Source organism: Cherax quadricarinatus, chromosome 100 (genome assembly GCF_038502225.1).
Source record: "Cherax quadricarinatus isolate ZL_2023a chromosome 100, ASM3850222v1, whole genome shotgun sequence".
NCBI lineage: Eukaryota > Metazoa > Arthropoda > Malacostraca > Decapoda > Parastacidae > Cherax > Cherax quadricarinatus.
The window spans coordinates 1,267,684-1,289,268 of record NC_091391.1 but is presented as its reverse complement, the minus strand read 5'-3'; the positions used below and the strand labels follow the sequence as shown (position 1 = coordinate 1,289,268).

The following is a 21,585-nucleotide window of genomic DNA, read 5'->3' as shown; positions in this document are numbered from 1 at the left end:
TCATTAGCTACGTTAAAACTTACAGATATCTTGGTGTAGATGTACCCTTTAACAAATCCACTATACCACAACTAAACAAGAAATGTAAAGCTAGGCTAAATGCTCTCAAAGCTGTTGCTGGCTACAACCCCAACTATGGTGCTAATGTTGCTGGCTACAACCCCAACTATGGTGCTAATGTTGCTGGCTACAACCCCAACTATGGTGCTAATGTTGCTGGCTACAATCCCAACTATGGTGCTAATGTTGCTGGCTACAACCCCAACTATGGTGCTAATGTTGCTGGCTACAACCCCAACTATGGTGCTAATGTTGCTGGCTACAACCCCAACTATGGTGCTAATGTTGCTGGCTACAATCCCAACTATGGTGCAAATGTGAGAATCGTGAGAATGTTGATATTAGCTAGAGAAAGTTCTCTCCGACCCTTGGAGTTAATGCAAAATGAAGCTCTCAGGATTATTCTTCGCTGTCCCAGATCTACAAAAGTTCTTAACATGAGGAAGGAGCTTGGTATTTCTAGTATCAGTGATAGGATTGTTGAAATTAACACTGTACTCGGTATTATAATGTTGAGAAACGAACCAGACACTGTCACAGTGAATCTTACCAAGTGTCTAGAGGTAAATACACACAGATCTAAATGGATTGTGAAAACGTGCAATTGCATTAAGTTTTATAACCTGCATGAACTGTATCACTGTAGGCAACAAGAGCATTTCACCCCTCCATGGAAGATGTGTTCATTTAATATCACATACCTACAAGTCCCTCCCAAGAAGCTCATTGCTAGTAATCCCTTCCTTAAATCTCTTGTTAGAGCAACTGCTCAAGAAGAAATTTCTCACCTAGCTGGTAGTAACAAGTTATCACAAGTTATATACACTGATGGATCTAAACAGGAGTCTTCTGGCAGGGCTGCATCTGCTCTTGTTGCCACCTCCCTAGTTAAGAACGATAATAAATTTGTTGAGTTAGGCATAAGAATTAACAACTGGGCGTCTACACTGCAAACTGAATTGTTTGCAATCCTAATGGCGCTAAAGCTAACCTATGACACTGAACTTGACTCGATCATCATTACTGATTCTATGTCATCATTGAAGGCTCTTGGCTCATATAATGACTCCAACAACATGCTCATTGGGGAAGCCAGGTATAGATACTCAAAAATTAGGGACAAAGGAATTAATGTACAATTGCTATGGATCCCATCACACATTGGATTACTCCTTCATGATAAAGTTGATATGTTAGCCAAGAAGAGTATCGAGAAGGAGAATGTAGAATATAACTTTGGTATAACTGTGTCTAGCATTAGGAATAATATTAGGAGAGAAGTAAATAATGAAAATGATTGTTATAGGAATGCAGTTAGAAGCCTGAGAAGATCTATAACCCACTATGATAACATGAACGTAGATAAGTATGTTTATGGAGCAACGTGCAATGTGAACAGACTGACTGATGTTGTAGTGGCCAGGCTTAGGCTTGGTTACAAGTACTTCTGGCAGTTTGGGAGAGACACAGATGATGATCAAACTAAATGTAAATTATGTGATCAGGCATATGTTCACTCTCTTGAACACTATGTGCTTAATTGTCCACTTATTGAGGAATACAGAGACAGACAGCATAATAACCTATGTGACATGTCAAGATATCTTATTAATGAAAATAAGATACCAGATATACTAAGCAAATTTCCTAAATTTGCTTGTAACAGATAAGTGAACTATAGATATGTAGATATAAATCCATATGTATTCCTGTTAACCCTTTGGGGCCTAGTTCCTAGGCCTTTTGTGTATCCATATGCTCTTGCACTACCGTCCACAGGATGGATATGGGGTGCACAATAAACTAGCCACTTCGGTGGCAAAATCTAATCTAATCTAATCTTACCACCACTAGATGGCACTGCTACACCACCACTCTTACCACCACTAGATGGCACTACTAAACCACCACTCTTACCACCACTAGATGGCACTGCTACACCACCACTCTTACCACCACTAGATGGCACTGCTACACCACTACTCTTACCACCACTAGATGGCACTGCTACACCACCACTCTTACCACCACTAGATGGCACTGCTACACCACCACTCTTACCACCACTAGATGGCACTGTTACACCACCACTCTTACCACCACTAGATGACACTACTAAACCACCACTCTTACCACCACTAGATGGCACTGCTACACCACCACTCTTACCACCACTAGATGGCACTGTTACACCACCATTCTGACCACCACTAGATGGCACTACTAAACCACTCTTACCACCACTAGATGGCACTGCTACACCACCACTCTTACCACCACTAGATGGCACTGCTACACCACCATGCTTACCACCACTAGATGGCACTGTTACACCACCACTCTTACAACCACTAGATGGCACTGCTACACCACCACTCTTACCACCACTAGATGGCACTGCTACACCACCCCTACTACCACCACTAGATGGCACTGCTACACCACCGCTCTTACCACCACTAGATGGCACTGCTACACCACCACTCTTACCACCACTAGATGGCACTGCTACACCACCATGCTTACCACCACTAGATGGCACTGTTATGCCACCACTCTTACAACCACTAGATGGCACTGCTACACCACCACTCTTACCACCACTAGATGGCACTGCTACACCACCCCTACTACCACCACTAGATGGCACTGCTACACCACCGCTCTTACCACAACTAGATGGCACTGCTACACCACCACTCTTACCACCACTAGATGGCACTGCTACACCACCACTCTTACCACCACTAGATGGCACTGCTACACCACCACTCTTACCACCACTAGATGGCACTGCTACACCACCACTCTTACCACCACTAGATGGCACTGCTACACCACCACTCTTACCACCATTAGATGGCACTGCTACACCACCACTCTTACCACCACTAGATGGCACTGCTACACCACCACTCTTACCACCACTAGATGGCACTGCTACACCACCACTCTTACCACCACTAGATGGCACTACTAAACCACCACTCTTACCACCACTAGATGGCACTGCTACACCACCACTCTTACCACCACTAGATGGCACTGCTACACCACCACTCTTACCACCACTAGATGGCACTGCTACACCACCACTCTTACCACCACTAGATGGCACTGCTACACCACCACTCTTACCACCACTAGATGGCACTGCTACACCACCACTCTTACCACCACTAGATGGCACTGCTACACCACCACTCTTACCACCACTAGATGGCACTGCTACACCACCACTCTTACCACCATTAGATGGCACTGCTACACCACCACTCTTACCACCACTAGATGGCACTGCTACACCACCACTCTTACCACCACTAGATGGCACTGCTACACCACCACTCTTACCACCACTAGATGGCACTACTAAACCACCACTCTTACCACCACTAGATGGCACTGCTACACCACCACTCTTACCACCACTAGATGGCACTGCTACACCACCACTCTTACCACCACTAGATGGCACTGCTACACCACCACTCTTACCACCACTAGATGGCACTGCTACACCACCACTCTTACCACCACTAGATGGCACTGCTACACCACCACTCTTACCACCACTAGATGGCACTGCTACACCACCACTCTTACCACCACTAGATGGCACTGCTACACCACCACTACTACCAGAGTACTAGTGGGACTATTGTACCACTAGTACTCTACATGAAGGTAGATTATTGTACCACTAGTACTCTACATGATGGTAGATTATTGTACCACTAGTACTCTACATGGTACATTATTGTACCACTAGTACTCTACATGATGGTAGATTATTGTACCACTAGTACTCTACATGAAGGTAGATTATTGTACCACTAGTACTCTACATGATGGTACATTATTGTACCACTAGTACTCTACATGAAGGTAGATTATTGTACCACTAGTACTCTACATGATGGCAGATTATTGTACCACTAGTACTCTACATGAAGGTACATTATTGTACCACTAGTACTCTACATGATGGCAGATTATTGCACCACTAGTACTCTACATGATGGTAGATTATTGTACCACTAGTACTCTACATGAAGGTAGATTATTGTACCACTAGTACTCTACATGAAGGTAGATTATTATACCACTAGTACTCTACATGAAGATAGATTCTTGTACCACTAGTACTCTACATGAAGGTAGATTATTGTACCACTAGTACTCTACATGTAGATTCTTGTACCACTAGTACTCTACATGAAGATAGATTCTTGTACCACTAGTACTCTACATGAAGGTAGATTATTGTACCACTAGTACTCCTCATGAAGGACAGATTATTGTACCACTAGTACTCTACATGAAGGTAGATTATTGTACCACTAGTACTCTACATGAAGGTACATTATTGTACCACTAGTACTCTACATGGTACATTATTGTACCACTAGTACTCTACATGATGGTACATTATTGTACCACTAGTACTCTACATGATGGTACATTATTGTACCACTAGTACTCTACATGATGGTACATTATTGTACCACTAGTACTCTACATGAAGGTACATTATTGTACCACTAGTACTCTACATGAAGGTACATTATTGTACCACTAGTACTCTACATGAAGGTACATTATTGTACCACTAGTACTCTACATGAAGGTACATTATTGTACCACTAGTACTCTACATGAAGGTACATTATTGTACCACTAGTACTCTACATGAAGGTAGATTATTGCACCACTAGTACTCTACATGATGGTACATTATTGTACCACTAGTACTCTACATGATGGTACATTATTGTACCACTAGTACTCTACATAATGGTACATTATTGTACCACTAGTACTCTACATGAAGGTAGATTATTGTACCACTAGTACTCTACATGATGGTACATTATTGTACCACTAGTACTCTACATGAAGGCAGATTATTGTACCACTAGTAGGGATAGGCCTATTTAGGGGTGTTCCTGCTAGCCTATCTGTCAGTATTATGGGAAGAGTTAAGCCAGTAGGGGTAGGCCTATTTAGGGGTGTTCCTGCTAGCCTATGGGTCAGTATGATGGGAAGAGTTAAGCCAGTAGGGGTAGGCCTATGGGTCAGTATGATGGGAAGAGTTAAGCCAGTAGGGGTACCTGGAGTTTACCTGGAGAGAGTTTCGGGGGTCAACGCCCCCGCGGCCCGGTCTGTGACCAGGCCTCCTGGTGGATCAGCGCCTGATCAACCAGGCTGTTGCTGCTGGCTGCACGCAAACCAACGTACGAGCCACAGCCCGGCTGATCAGGAACTGACTTTAGGTGCTTGTCCAGTGCCAGCTTGAAGACTGCCAGGGGTCTGTTGGTAATCCCCCTTATGTGTGCTGGGAGGCAGTTGAACAGTCTCGGGCCCCTGACACTTATTGTATGGTCTCTTAACGTGCTAGTGACACCCCTGCTTTTCATTGGAGAGATGGTGCATCGTCTGCCAAGTCTTTTGCTTTCGTAGTGAATGATTTTCGTGTGCAAGTTCGGTACTAGTCCCTCTAGGATTTTCCAGGTGTATATAATCATGTATCTCTCCCTCCTGCGTTCCAGGGAATACAGGTTTAGAAACCTCAAGCGCTCCCAGTAATTGAGGTGTAGGCCTATGTGTCAGTATTATGGGAAGAGTTAAGCCAGTAGGGGTAGGCCTATGTGTCAGTATTATGGGAAGAGTTAAGCCAGTAGGGGTAGGCCTATGTGTCAGTATTATGGGAAGAGTTAAGCCAGTAGGGGTAGGCCTATGTGTCAGTATTATGGGAAGAGTTAAGCCAGTAGGAGTAGGCCTATGTGTCAGTATTATGGGAAGAGTTAAGCCAGTAGGGGTAAGCCTATGTGTCAGTATTATGGGAAGAGTTAAGCCAGTAGGGGTAGGCCTATGTGTCAGTATTATGGGAAGTTAAGCCAGTAGGGGTAGGCCTATGTGTCAGTATTATGGGAAGAGTTAAGCCAGTAGGGGTAGGCCTATGTGTCAGTATTATGGGAAGAGTTAAGCCAGTAGGAGTAGGCCTATGTGTCAGTATTATGGGAAGAGTTAAGCCAGTAGGGGTAGGCCTATGTGTCAGTATTATGGGAAGAGTTAAGCCAGTAGGGGTAGGCCTATGTGTCAGTATTATGGGAAGAGTTAAGCCAGTAGGAGTAGGCCTATGTGTCAGTATTATGGAAAGAGTTAAGCCAGTAGGAGTAGGCCTATGTGTCAGTATTATGGGAAGAGTTAATCTTCTAGTGACCTACGTCTCACCTCTTGGCGCTATATAAGGCTCCATCCTGTCACTTCATCTCCATATGGGCCTATGGGTCAGTATTACATTCATGGGGAGACTTAAGTAATAAGATAGGTGCAGATAAAACAGTTTAGAGCCACAACTTGAGTTTCCAGACATCACAGTAAGACTCTTGTGAGTTGAACACTGTTTTTAATTATAATAATGATCGATGGGTTACCCTGGAAAGTTTTGAGCCAGCAGAAACAGGCCTAAATAAGCCTATTCCTGCTGATATTAAGGTCAATCACAGGCAGTTTCATGGTAATGTTTGCCTACGTAATTCTTACCATTGTTATAATCAAAACCAAGCGCTAAACCTACTGGGGTCATACAAAGCCGCAAAATACTTAGCAGACTTCAAAGAAAACCCATAGCATGGATTAGTTTGGATTAACCTATGGAAGCATTTAATCTAGTTGGTAGGGACCTCTATCCTACCAGGATCCCAGCTATGTCACCTGTGTATACCCTTGCTAGAGCCCTCTATCCTACCAGGATCCCAGTTGTGTCACCTGTGTATACCCTTGCTAGAGCCCTCTATCTTACCAGGATCCCAGCTATGTCACTTGTGTATACCCTTGCTAGAGCCCTCTATCCTACCAGGATCCCAGTTATGTCACCTGTGTATACCCTTGCTAGAGCCCTCTATCCTACCAGGATCCCAGTTGTGTCACCTGTGTATACCCTTGCTAGAGCCCTCTATCTTACCAGGATACTATGTCAGTGTATCCCTTGCTAGAGCCCTCTATCCTACCAGGATCCCAGCTATGTCACCTGTGTATACCCTTGCTAGAGCCCTCTGTCTTACCAGGATCCCAGCTATGTCACCTGTGTATACCCTTGCTAGAGCCCTCTATCCTACCAGGATCCCAGTTATGTCACCTGTGAATACCCTTGCTAGAGCCCTCTATCTTACCAGGATCCCAGCTATGTCACCTGTGTATACCCTTGCTAGAGCCCTCTATCCTACCAGGATCCCAGCTATGTCACCTGTGTATACCCTTGCTAGAGCCCTCTATCTTACCAGGATCCCAGCTATGTCACCTGTGTATACCCTTGCTAGAGCCCTCTATTCTACCAGAATCCCAGTTATGTCACCTGTGTATACCCTTGCTAGAGCCCTCTATCTTACCAGGATCCCAGCTATGTCACCTGTGTATACCCTTGCTAGAGCCCTCTATCTTACCAGGATCCCAGCTATGTCACCTGTGTATACCCTTGCTAGAGCCCTCTATCCTACCAGGATCCCAGTTGTGTCACCTGTGTATACCCTTGCTAGAGCCCTCTATCCTACCAGGATCCCAGCTATGTCACCTATGTATACCCTTGCTAGAGCCCTCTATCTTACCAGGATCCCAGCTATGTCACCTGTGTATACCCTTGCTAGAGCCCTCTATCTTACCAGGATCCCTGCTATGTCACCTGTGTATACCCTTGCTAGAGCCCTCTATCTTACCAGGATCCCAGTTGTCACCTGTGTATACCCTTGCTAGAGCCCTCTATTTTACCAGGATCCCAGTTATGTCACCTGTGTATACCCTTGCTAGAGCCTTCTATCTTACCAGGATCCCAGTTATGTCACCTGTGTATACCCTTGCTAGAGCCCTCTATCCTACCAGGATCCCAGCTATGTCACCTATGTATACCCTTGCTAGAGCCCTCTATCTTACCAGGATCCCAGCTATGTCACCTGTGTATACCCTTGCTAGAGCCCTCTATCCTACCAGGATCCCAGCTATGTCACCTGTGTATACCCTTGCTAGAGCCCTCTATCTTACCAGGATCCCAGCTATGACACCTGTGTATACCCTTGCTAGAGCCCTCTATCCTACCAGGATCCTAGCAATGTCACCTGTGTATACCCTTGCTAGAGCCCTCTATCCTACCAGGATCCCAACTATGTCACCTGTGTATACCCTTGCTAGAGCCCTCTATCCTACCAGGATCCCAGCTATGTCACCTGTGTATACCCTTGCTAGAGCCCTCTATCTTACCAGGATCCCAGTTATGTCACCTGTGTATACCCTTGCTAGAGCCCTCTATCTTACCAGGATCCCAGCTATGCATCTGGTAGGGGGTCAGGTCAGGCTAGGTGAGATTAGGTTAAGTGAGGTTAGATTAGGTGAATTTAGGTTAGGTGAGGTTAGGTTAGGTTGGATAGGTTAGGTGAGCTTAGGATAGGTTAGCTGAGGTAAGGTGAAGTTAGGTTAGGTAAAGTTAGTTTAGGTGAGGTTAGGCTAAGTTGGGTAAGGTTAGGGTTGGTTAGGATAGGTTGGGTTGGGTTAAATAGGTTAGGTTAGTTTAGGTGTCCCATAGCTGGAGTGCTAGCACACTCAGCTCACACACTGAGGTCCGGGGTTCGAATCTCCCCTGGCACAGCTGGAAAACATTAGGGACAGGTTTCCATAAGACACCTGCTGTCCCTGTTCACCCATCAGTTTAAAATGGGTACCTGGGTATTAGTGGACTGGTGTGGGTCACATCCTGGGTGTTAGTGGACTGGTGTGGGTCACATCCTGGGTGTTAGTGGACTGGTGTGGGTCACATCCTGGGTGTTAGTGGACTGGTGTGGGTCACATCCTGGGTGTTAGTGGACTGGTGTGAGTCACATCCTGGGACAAAACTGACCTAATTTACGGGAAATGCTCAGCATAACAAGGGACTTTTTATATAGCAGTATGTCATTGATGTCAGCTATGGTCTGTATACCTTGTACATGTACTTGTATACCTTGTACATGTACTTGTATACCTTGTACATGTACTTGTATACCTTGCACATGTACTTGTATACCTTGTACATGTACTTGTATACCTTGCACATGTACTTGTATACCTTGTACATGTACTTGTATACCTTGTACATGTACTGGTATACCTTGTACATGTACTTGTATACCTTGTACATGTACTTGTATACCTTGCACATGTACTTGTATACCTTGTACATGTACTTGTATACCTTGTACATGTACTGGTATACCTTGTACATGTACTTGTATACCTTGTACATGTACTTGTATACCTTGTACATGTACTTGTATACCTTGTACATGTACTTGTATACCTTGTACATGTACTTGTATACCTTGTACATGTACTTGTATACCTTGTACATGTACTTGTATACCTTGTACATGTACTTGTATACCTTGTACATGTACTTGTATACCTTGTACATGTACTTGTATACCTTGTACATGTACTTGTATACCTTGTACATGTACTTGTATACCTTGTACATGTACTTGTATACCTTGTACATGTACTTGTATACCTTGTACATGTACTTGTATACCTTGTACATGTACATACTTGTAGTAAATAAATCTATTATTATTACTATTATTATTATTATAGGTGAGATTAAGTTAGGTTAGGTTAGGTTAGGTTAAGTTAGGTTAGGTTAGGTTAAGTTTGTCTAGGTTAGTTTTACTGATTATTATTGTTATAATCAAGGGGAAGCGCTAAACCCGTAGGATTATACAGCGCCTGGGGGGGGGGATGTGGAAGGCATTCAGGCTTAATTCGGGGAACTGGAGCACAGATCCAATTCCCTAAATCAAGAGCCCCTCACCAACATCAAGGAACCTTCCCTGAGGGGCTAGTTTTACTGAAATTATTGTCTTTGCATATTAGTCATTACCGGGAGGCCTCGTACGATGCTAAAATAATCTGATTTTACATTTTTAAGTTTATATTCTGAATCAACATAGAACATAGTTCCTCTGGTGCGATTTTAAGGAATTTTGAAAATCCGACAAAGTTTATTGGGGACAAAAAACTTTTTCTCTCAATATGGAAAATGGTCATGATGGCTCGGTTATTTTTCGTAACTTAGTTATTTTTTGTAACTTATTTTTCATAATTTTTAGTTATTTTTGTAATTTTTAGTTTCTGGTTATTTTTCTTTATTTTTAGTTATTTTTCAAAACAGTTATGTTTCACAATTTTAGTTTTTTGTATTTTTGAGTTATATTTGAGGTCCAGTAAGGAGAGACATGTTCACAATGTTCATACTGGATGTGGCCAGGATGTATAATGTGGAAGAAAGTGAACAATGTTCACACTAGACGTGTGATTATAAATTCATGGCTGTTTTTTGGCAGTCTACCCAGACAGCATAGATAATTGAGGTTTTATTTATCCTGTAGATCATTGTTTTATTTCCTCAGTCAAGCTGTACTTGGTAGAAAGAGTTGAGGGTGATTGTTGCAGTCAATCTCAACTCCTGCTGGATGTGGACTCAAACACGAAGGAGCATTTTACCACCAAATACGGCAATACTGATACAGCCACTGCGTCCACCTCAGCCCATGAACCACAGCCATCTACTTAAGCTGTAAATCCACAGTCATCTGCCTTGGCTCAGCGACACCCCTCAAGGGTGAGGGGCTCTTGGTCTAGGGAATTGGATCTGTGTTCAAGTTCCCTGCATTGAGCCTGAATACCTTCCATCTCCTCCCCCCCCATATGTGCTGTATAATCCTATGGGTTTAGCACTCCCCCATGATTATAATAATAATTTTTTTAGCTACATTACTATGCCTGCTGACGTCACAATTTAACGTAAAAGAAATTTTATTTAATTTTTAGCAGCACTTAGGGTCTTCTTGTTGAACTTTATTGGATTATCCTCAGTTATATCAACACAATGTGCAGTGGACCCTCCGTTTTCGTGATTTTCAGTTATCACTGACTTTTATCGTCAAAATATAGTCTATATTTTCGTTAATTCCCTCGGGTTTCATCAGAACTTTTCGTTAATTCCCTCGAGTTTCGTCGGAATGGATTAATCACGAAAACCGAGGGTTCACTGTACTTTAATTTCTCAAACATATTTCTCGATCAACAAACAATGACATCTACAAGTATAAAAAAATATTTATCTAAGTTTTAACAAAACCTTAAAAAATTAGGGTTAAGGTAACTCAAGATATTCTTTCTCATTTTTTTTATTAATACTGTACTTCCAAAATTATGTCATTGTTGTATTTTGAAAGTACCTCTTGTATGAAAGACTTGTACATATCTTCACCCATATATAAAATAAAAGTAATGCCTAACTTAATTCACTACCAGTAACTGCACTAAGAAATCCTCCTTAAAATTTCTTAATTCATTACCAGTAACTGCACTAAGAAATCTTTCTTAAAATTTCTTAATTCACTACCAGTAACTGCACTAAGAAATCTTCCTTAAAATTTCTTAATTCACTACCAGTAACTGCACTAAGAAATCTTTCTTAAAATTTCTTAATTCACTACCAGTAACTGCACTAAGAAATCTTTCTTAAAATTTCTTAATTCACTACCAGTAACTGCACTAAGAAATCTTTCTTAAAATTTCTTAATTCACTACCAGTAACTGCACTAAGAAATCTTTCTTAAAATTTGATGATATTCAAATACGTGCTTACTGCATATGAAAAAAACATGAAATATTTAATTGTCATTTAGTAGTAATTAAAATTTTATATCGGGTCTTTTCAAGGTGGATGGGGGGGGGATTGCCTTGATACTGGAGAAGACATTTTGTTCCAAAGAATTAAAGCTTCTGATTCTCCAAGAACTATGACCCCTACAATGTTTAGCAATGCTCCATGAATATAATAATCAAAACATCCTCCTTTACTAATAAATTACACGAAAAGTTGCAAAAATAAATCTCGCAAATTTCATGAATTATTGTTCGCATATTAAATGGTAGCTGCTGATGGCAATTGTCATCACTAACTCTAAAAAAATTAAGCTGTATGGTCTATACAAGTTCAGTAATTCCCAATGAATACTGTATCTCTACTGGATACAGTTCAGTCCTGGAACCTAAGTCACTCCAAAAGATGTTAGGTAAAACACAAGCGCAACTAATTTATATATTTTTTTATTAACACATCGGCCGTTTCCCACTAAGGTGGAGTGACCCAAAAAAAGAAAAACTTTCATCATGATTCATTCCATCACTGTCTTGCCAGAGGTATGCTTACACTACAGTTATAAAACTGCAACATTAACACCCCTCCTTCAGAGTCTGGCACATTTTATTATGGTAACATTTCACTCTCCAGGAGCTTTGTCAAGCTATTACAAACAATATGTGGACACAGAGGGTATATACAGGCTTAGAGTGAGGTGTAAGGCACAATATAATGATTGTAGAAGTAGTAATAGTTGTAATACTAATGGTAATAGTAGTAATGTGGTAGTAATATTTAACTTGCACATGACTTAAAGAGGTTAATTTGTAATCCAGAGTTTCTTGACAAGAGGTGTACATACACCTAACCTTCACTGATCAACATTTCTTTTACTTTTTTTATCAAAGATTGTAAGAAAACAGACCTTCAGATCATTAATTCTCCATGCATCAACACCATCCCTAACAGTTATAATCCTTCCCAAAAGCCAGGTTGCACTGAACATTTCTAGAGTGCTCATGCAAGCTGACACTAAATCACCAATGCAACCAGCACTTCCATAAAGGATCTAACCAGGACAAAACTGAAGCACCACAAACCAGTCAATGCAGGGGTTTACACTATACCCTGTGGAGGCTGTGACAAAATATACATAGATAAAACAGCAAGAAACCTTGAAACATGTCTCAATGAATATATTAATGCATGTAGGAATGATAACTTGAACAATGCCTGCGTACAACACAGGAATACCACCAATCATCTTATGAAATTCAATGACACCCGGCTAGTGATTAAAGAGCTTAATTTCCTTAGATGTATATGCCTTGAATCATCATTAATCGCTATTTCTAACACAAGCAAAATAAAGGCAGCTTCATTATCTCTGAAGTCTTACCAAGAATCCTCCTCAAAACAATAAACCGAGCCATCACATAGTTACTGCTGCTGATACTACATAAGAACATAAAAGAGGAGGAACACTGCAAAAGACCTTCTCAAGTCCAACCCACTAACATAAATACGTATATGTCCCACCCATTTAATGCTACCCAAGCAATAAGCTCTAAAAACCTTTTTAACTCATGGGCAAATTGACTATTACTACCACATTACTACTACCACTAGCATTACAACTATTACTACGTCTACAATGATTATATTGTGCCGTACACTTCACTCTAAGCTTATATATGCCCTTTGTGTCCACATATTGGCTGTAATGGCTTGATAAAGTTCCTGGAGAGCGAAACGTTGCCACGATAAAATGTCACATTAGTTGCACTTGTGTCCTTTTCCCTAACATATTGTCGGCAATTCTATCAACATTAATACACTCCATAAGATACAAGAGAATGAGGAAACACAATATATATAGTGAATGCAAGTCAATGGTGAAGGTGTCAGGTTATCTAATTTCCACCCCTCAAGGCAGGTTCCCTGACGCTGGTCAGGGGCTCTTGATTTAAGGAATTGAATCTGTGCTCCCGTTCCCTGAATTGAGCCTGAATACCTTCCATCCCCCCCCTCCACATGCACTGTATAATCTTACAGGTTTAGTGCTCCCCCATGATTATAATAATAATATCTAACTTCCAAGTCTCATGGCAGCCAGGAAACAGCGTGGAGCAATATCATTTGCGCAAGAGTAGTTGAGATGTATTTGTCAGTCTTTTGTTCTGTGGTGGAGGAGGTAGCAATTTTTCTTCGATACAGTGAAGCATGAGTGTCTGACTCTCCATGGATAATTTTTGTGTTCCTCCAGTGCATGCGATGGCCTTCTTTAAACCTGTGTGAAGCATTAACATTACCGGTGTTATCACATTTACTTGCATGGTGGAGTGAATGATGGTGAAAGTTTTTCTTTTTCAGGCCACCCTGCCTTGGTGGGAATCGGCCAGTGTGATAATAATAATAAAAAAAAATTCTGGAATGTGGAATGATGCCTGTCTTTTACATAGGTCTTGTCACATCCTTTGGATGGTACAGTGTATACTCCTGCTTCGCTGTTGGGTGTGTCATATGGATATTTCTTGGTAAGGTTACTTTTGGAAAGGGCCTGCATGCATGGTACTGGCCACTTCTCTTCTGGGTAGACTCAAGAAACTGGGTTTCTCAGTAGTGCTGGTAGAACTGAGAATATAGTCCTAATTTTGCATTTGCTATCTTGTATGAAGTAGGCAGGAAAGTATAAATATGTGCACGTATGGGTATTATTATTTTTTTTTATTATCACACTGGCCGATTCCCACCAAGGCAGGGTGGCCCGAAAAAGAAAAACTTTCACCATCATTCACTCCATCACTGTCTTGCCAGAAGGGTGCTTTACACTACAGTTTTTAAACTGCAACATTAACACCCCTCCTTCAGAGTGCAGGCACTGTACTTCCCATCTCCAGGACTCAAGTCCGGCCTGCCACTCTCCCTGAACCCCTTCATATGGGTAAGATACTGGAATTCTCAGAATTCAAGACTGGAGAGTTGGATAACTCTTTGGAAAAACCCAGTGATTATACTTCTTTTTAAGTTTTCCTATGAGTTATCCATATCTTGAGTCCTGAATTCTTAGAATTCCAATATATTACCAACGTCTTCACATTCTTACACACCCCTCCCTACTTTTTAACCCGTAAACGGTCCAAACGTATATATACGTTTTTTCAACATCTGAAAGTATGTAAAAAAAGTAGATCTTTTTGTTTTTTTTACATTTGAAAATGTGTAAAAAAACGTAGATCTACTTTTGTAGCACTACACATGTGAACGTAGATCTGCTTGGACCGTTTACGGGTTAAAGACTGCAAATGTATAGCTCAGACAACACTACCAACACCACTACCAAGAAACCCAGATTCTTGGTTCTACTTGGAGAAGTAACCAATACCACTCAGGCCATGTCGCTGCTGTGGCCACATCTTCCATCAGAGGCCTCACTAGGAAGAAAGATTCCTATAATACTCAACAGTGAAACATAAGTGTATACCATACAGTAGCTTCAACAAGATCTACGTAGAAGAAACAGGGAGGAATTCTGCCACACAGGTTCAAGAGCACAAATATGTGTGTAACTGGGACGACACTAGCAATGTTCATGTTGCACACAGATTGGGACGACACCAGCAACATTCATGCTATACACAGATTTAACAAGGGACATCTTCATGCACTGGAACAATGCAGAAATTATCTAGAGAGAGAGTCTGACAGGTTCCACTGTACTGAAACAAAATTAATTACTTTCAACACCATGTAACATGTAACATGGCAATCAGATGACCTAACACTTTCACCTGTATCACCTATGACCTATATTCTTCCCTATACATATATTTTCTCATTCTCTTGCATCATTTGGAGCGACCAAGGTCCCAGTACTGAAACATATCCACTAAAGTCGTAAGTGTATGTAGTAGTACCAATATACCTTCTGCTTTCATTATATATACTGTATATATAAATGTTGGTGTAACAAAGTGTACTTAAACACCATTGAGGAAAAACTTACATAAGACAAAAATGAACAAGAATGGTAGTCTCTCTTGAGCTCTAGCCGAGGTCCTCATTAATAACAAAAAAAGGCACAATACCGTGACTGGAACGATATACAAATAACCCGCATATAAAAGAGAGAAGCTTGCGGCGACGTTTCGGTCCGACTTGGACCATTGACAAAGTCCAAGTCGGACCGAAACGTCGTCGTAAGCTTCTCTCTTTTATATGCGGGTTATTTGTGTATGAGGTCCTCATTATCAGTTACAAAGGAATAAGAGAGAAACCAGGTGTTTATAAGAGCCAAGAGAGTGGAAGATGAGCTTCACATTTCCTCTGGTGCTCAATGACATTTATAATTAGCTAAACCTTTTACAGATATGAATATGCAATGACCTCTCATATTAGCTTGTCTTTATATGGAAGAACTCACACAATAACCCAGACACACTCACAACACACCCTTAAACAAGTTTGCTCATTATTATTATGATCAAAACAAAATGCTAAACCTACTAGTGTCATAAGTCTACTCATTAGAGTGCACTCAGCTCGCACACTGAGGTCCAGAGTTCGAAGCTCCTCCGGTACGGCTGGAAAACTTTAGGGATGCATTTCTGCAAGATACCTGTTGTCCCTGTTCACCCACCAGTATAAAATGGGTACCTGGGTGTTAGATGACTGGTGTGGGTCACATCCTGGGTGTTAGATGACTGGTGTGAGTCACATCCTGGGTGTTAGATGACTGGTGTGGGTCACATCCTGGGTGTTAGATGACTGGTGTGAGTCACATCCTGGGTGTTAGATGACTGGTGTGGGTCACATCCTGGGTGTTAGATGACTGGTGTGGGTCATATCCTGGGTGTTAGTGGACTGGTGTGGGTCACATCCTGGGTGTTAGTGGACTGGTGTGGGTCACATCCTGGGTGTTAGATGACTGGTGTGGGTCACATCCTGGGTGTTAGATGACTGGTGTGGGTCACATCCTGGGTGTTAGATGACTGGTGTGAGTCACATCCTGGGTGTTAGATGACTGGTGTGGGTCACATCCTGGGACAAAACTGACCTAATTTGCGGGAAATGCTCAGCATAACAAGCGACTTTCTATATAGTAGTATGTCATTGATGTCAGCTATGGTCTGTATACCTTGTACATGTACTTGTAGAAATAAAGATATTATATTATTATTATTATAAAACAGGAAATGAAATGAAATGAAATGAAATGAAATGAAAGGAAATGAAAAGCACTGAAATTGGCTGCTGTACCATGCTGAGGTGACCCTGTCATCCTCACCCCAAATAGCAGACTTGTTAAAGTATATTTTTTGAAAGTTGGGTTAATCTTATTATAGCAAGCTGGCCCAGTGACTTACACACTGGCCTGGAGTTTTATCACTCACCATGGGTTCAAACCCCACTTGTTCTGTGGTGTCAGGGTCATTGCATGACTGCTTGACTAAATACTGTGCTGAAGAAGGTTTTTATTGTACATCTGGTTAACACATCTGATCTGAAATTTTCTTTTGATAATGTTAAAGTCAATAAGGCTTCATTTAGTGTCACTTTGAATGTATGTGTGTATGGGTCTTTATCTTGTGAATGATATTACCATTTACCAAGGCAACACTATAAGCTATACCAAACGCTTCAAGAGGAAATTTAAAATCAGATGTGATAATCAAACATACACCAACACGCACTTCTCAGCAGAATTTAGTTAGGCAGTCACACAACAACCCAGACATTCTCACAACAACACCTTTAAACAAGTTTGCTAGTTAGACTGAGGAGGACAGGGTCATTTGAGCACGGAACAGCTGAAGAGGATCTCAGAAGAGAGTTGAAATATACAGATCAATCAATCTCCTGAGTTTCTATCTTGATGTGGGCTATTATTGAACATTGACAAGTGTTCATTACACTTTAGTTATTCATGGAACAGCAGGCTTATTGCAAACCATACCATAGGTGGGGATAGAACCTGCAATCAGAGTCATAAAACTCTAGACCGATGCTTCTGGAGTTGTACGACTCTCTGATCACTGGTTCTATCCCCGCCCGTGGTATGGTTTGTTTGCAATCGTGTCATTATGATCTCGTGAATTAGGCTTATTGCAGCAACTCCTCAATTCCTTTTTCCTTATATTCACAGCATATTATCCCCAAAACTCTCACACCTCCATTTCAGGACAAGCTAATACAAGAGGTCACATTTATACCATGTCCCTGAAAGAGCAGTTAATTATGCAATGGCATCGTGCATCCTGAGGACCCAAAAAGCTCTGCCTACACTCTCCTGACCCATTCCTCTGTAACTGCTGAAGAGGACCTCAGCTGTCATAACATACAGACTACATTCTTCCACACTTTTGGCTTGTAGGTTTATCCCTTGTCCTTGAAAAGGTTGGAAGGAAGGGGTAAGGGAGGTTTTCTGGGCGAGGGGCTTGCGCTTCCAGCAGGTGTGCATGAGCGTGTTCGATAGGTGTGAATGGAGATGAATGGTATTTGGGACCTGATGATCTGTTGGAGTGTGAGCAGGGTAATATTTAGTGAAGGGATTCAGGGAAACCGGTTATTTTTATATAGCCGGACTTGAGTCCTGGAAATGGGAAGTACAATGACTGCACTCTAAAGGAGGGGTTCGGGATATTGACAGTTTGGAGGGATATGTTGTGTATCTTTATACGTATATGCTTCTAAGCTGTTGTGTTCTGAGCACCTCTGCAAAAACAGTAATTATGTGTGAGTGAGGTGAGAGTTGAATGATGATGAAAGTATTTTCTTTTTGGGGATTTTCTTTCTTTTTGGGTCACCCTGCCTCGGTGGGAGACGGCCAACTTGTTAAAAAAAAAAAAATGAAACATATCCTACCTGGAAGAAATTGACACAATAGTAATTATACTGAAGTTCAAAAACACTTGAATTAATCACAAAAGCTGTAAGGCCACAAAGGTCAGCCCATTAAAAGGCTCCAGCCCTGAGTTGATTTAAGTGACAGTCGGTGAAGACCACACGTGAACTGCAATACACTGATACTATTCCAGTTAACGTTGCCACTATCATGTATGGAAGTGCAGAACCAGTCAAATCTACCAAAGGCCCCATGCATATTGACAACACTATCTGGGAGAGAAAGTAGGCAGTGTCCAATACAGCTACATCAGTGCCGAGTCCTCGTTCCTCTCCCCCTTCTGAGTGGCTGGCATCCCACAGGTACAGCTGTGAAATAGAGAACAGTCATTAGACATTCCTGAGAGGTTGCTCATTTTTTGTATCGTAAATAAAATACACCTACCATCCGACTTACGACCTGCTCGACTTACGACCACTCGACTTACGACCGTGTTTTTTATGCCAAATTTCTGGGAAATAAACCAGTATTTGTGTTGTACACAGTGTTTATCCTAAACCTTACAGTATAAAATACAGTACTAACAGCATAAAAAGTAAAGTAAAACATGAAATACCAAAATAAAACAATAAAATAAAGTCATTACAAAAATGTTTTGTTGATATTCAGTAGTAAAGTTCGACTTACGACCGGTTTCTCGGAACCGAACTCGGTCGTAAGTCAGATGGTAGGTGTATATGAAAGGCATCACGACAAAAATTCTGAAAATATCTACATGGGTTACCCTGTCATGTAGATATAAAAAAGAAAACAAACTGACCATCACTCAATAGCTGTCTAGCTAGGAGTAAACAAACATCCCAATTTAAATGACCCTCCGATTATTATATTGGGGGAGCTAAACCTGTAGGGATTGTAGTGCCTGTGGGAGGAAGGGGGTGGGTGGAAGGTATTCAGGCTCAATTCAGGGAACTGGAGAACAAATCCAATTCCCTAGATCAAGAGCCCCTCACCAGCATCAAGGAACCTCCCTTGAGGGGACTGACCCTCGGAACCGTTTGCACCCCTTCTTTAGAATGTAGTCCCTGTATTTACCACCTCAGCTCAAGACTGGTATAAACTGTCCAGAATTATCTTATTCTTACTGATTGTACTTCTTGCATATTCCTCATCCTCGGTGGTCTCTGATCCTCATATATTTCATATTTAACACATCCCACCTTGCAATGCTGTATGACCCTTGTGGGTTTATCAATTAGTTTGGATTGTAGTAATAATCTTAAATCACAGAAGAAAAATTACCTAGTAAAGTACTGTAGTGACAACCAGTTTTGAAGAGAGATTTCGTTCGGATTTTTAACCCCGGAGGGTTAGCCACCCAGGATAACCCAAGAAAGTCAGTGCATCATCGAGGACTGTCTAACTTATTTCCATTGGGGTCCTTAATCTTGTCCCCCAGGATGCGACCCACACCAGTCGACTAACACCCAGGTACCTATTTGCTGCTAGGTGAACAGGACAACAGGTGTAAGGAAACGTGTCGAAATGTTTCCACCCGCCGGGAATCGAACCCGGGCCCTCCGCGTGTGAAGCAGGAGCTTTAGCCACCAGGCCACCGGGCCTGCCAATAATAAGTTATTCTAAAAACAGGAATATCTCAAATTAAGTACCGTACTTTGCGGCTTATTAGACGCATTTTTGTTCCATAAAATGTCTCCAAAAACCACCCTGCATCCTATAAACTGAAGGTCAGTGACAGGAGCTATAAGTTTGGGGTGTGGGGTGAGCTGCAGCTCTCCCAATTACGTCCAATGCCGAGCCATTGAAAGTAAAACAAGTCTTATAAGCAGCGAAATACGGCATAATTCACAAAAGTGAAATAAGACTTCATGATGGCAGGAGTATCTAGTGAAAAATTAATATAATTATACTTGCCTGTCTATCAGAATTGTAAAGTGTCACTAGCATGTTGGGTGTGGAAGTAAGAGCAGCAAACCCAACTCCTGATAAAGCTGTTACAACATTAAGAAATGTTACTGTTGGAGAGACAATAGTCGCAGCCATGGTCACGGTGAAGATGAACAGACCTCCGATGAACACTGTGCGGTGACCCACCAAACGTACGATGTGTTGTTGAATACAAAAGGCATACAGACATGCTGAAACAATATAATTATTATTTGTTATTAAAAATATTGCACAATCATAAATACATGGAGTAAAACTTCCATACAAGGCAGGTCCTTATCAAGGTCACCCATATATTTGTTCAATCTTTCCCCAAAGTTACCCAAGAATTTGCTACAGTACCACAGGTACTGATCAAATCTGGCCCTTTTCATAACAATGTTTGTCCAATTATTATTTTTTACTAAGTAAATGAACCAGCAACACGTACTTTAAAACCCTAAAAGAGGCTTGTTATCCACGGAACTGGATGTGTCAACTTCCTTGGATCAAAGATGAATGCCTTCCATTTCCCTAGGTACTTCATGACCCCTGTGTGTTTAGTGCTCCCCATAAGTATATTAAGTACAATCCCTGTGCTCCATCCCTCTGGAGCACAGGCACCGCACTTCCCACCTCCAGAACTCAAGTCTGGCTAACCGGTTTTCTCCTGAATCCCTTCAAAATGTTACCTTGCTCACACTCTTAATGGAATGTCCATTAAAACCATCTAATCTCCAATCACTCCAATCTAATACTCACACAAGACTGCTGGATGTTCAAGCCCTTAAAATTCAAAGCCTTCTTTAATCCCCTCCCTCAAACCAATCTTGGGGTGAACTCTACTCCTCCTGCTTTCCACCCCAGGTTTAAACACCCTTTCTCATCCTATCTATTCATCCTCTCTACATACCCAAATCATCTTGACAATCCTCCCTTCAGCCTTCTGAATTATACCCTCGGTGACCCCACATCATCTTTTAATTTTTACATTCCTAATTTTCTGCATGGTATTCACACCACACACTACTCTCAAACACATCTCCACTACCTCTAG

At 41.7% G+C, this 21,585-nt stretch overlaps 1 protein-coding gene across 2 annotated transcripts in view; it reads right to left on the bottom strand.

Annotated features, from left to right (window-relative positions):
* Positions 1-11,260: 11,260 nt before the first annotated feature.
* LOC128704669 (solute carrier family 45 member 3-like) overlaps positions 11,261-21,585 on the bottom strand; it is a 78,523-nt gene continuing 68,198 nt past the window's right edge. For both annotated transcript variants that reach the window (XM_070079559.1, XM_053799805.2), the window contains exons 6-7: positions 20,517-20,740; positions 11,261-18,949 (exon numbers count right to left, since the gene is read on the bottom strand). In XM_070079559.1, coding sequence (XP_069935660.1) covers positions 18,692-18,949; positions 20,517-20,740 — 482 coding nt within the window. In that variant the 3' untranslated portion in view covers positions 11,261-18,691. The remainder of the gene's footprint in view (positions 18,950-20,516; positions 20,741-21,585) is intronic.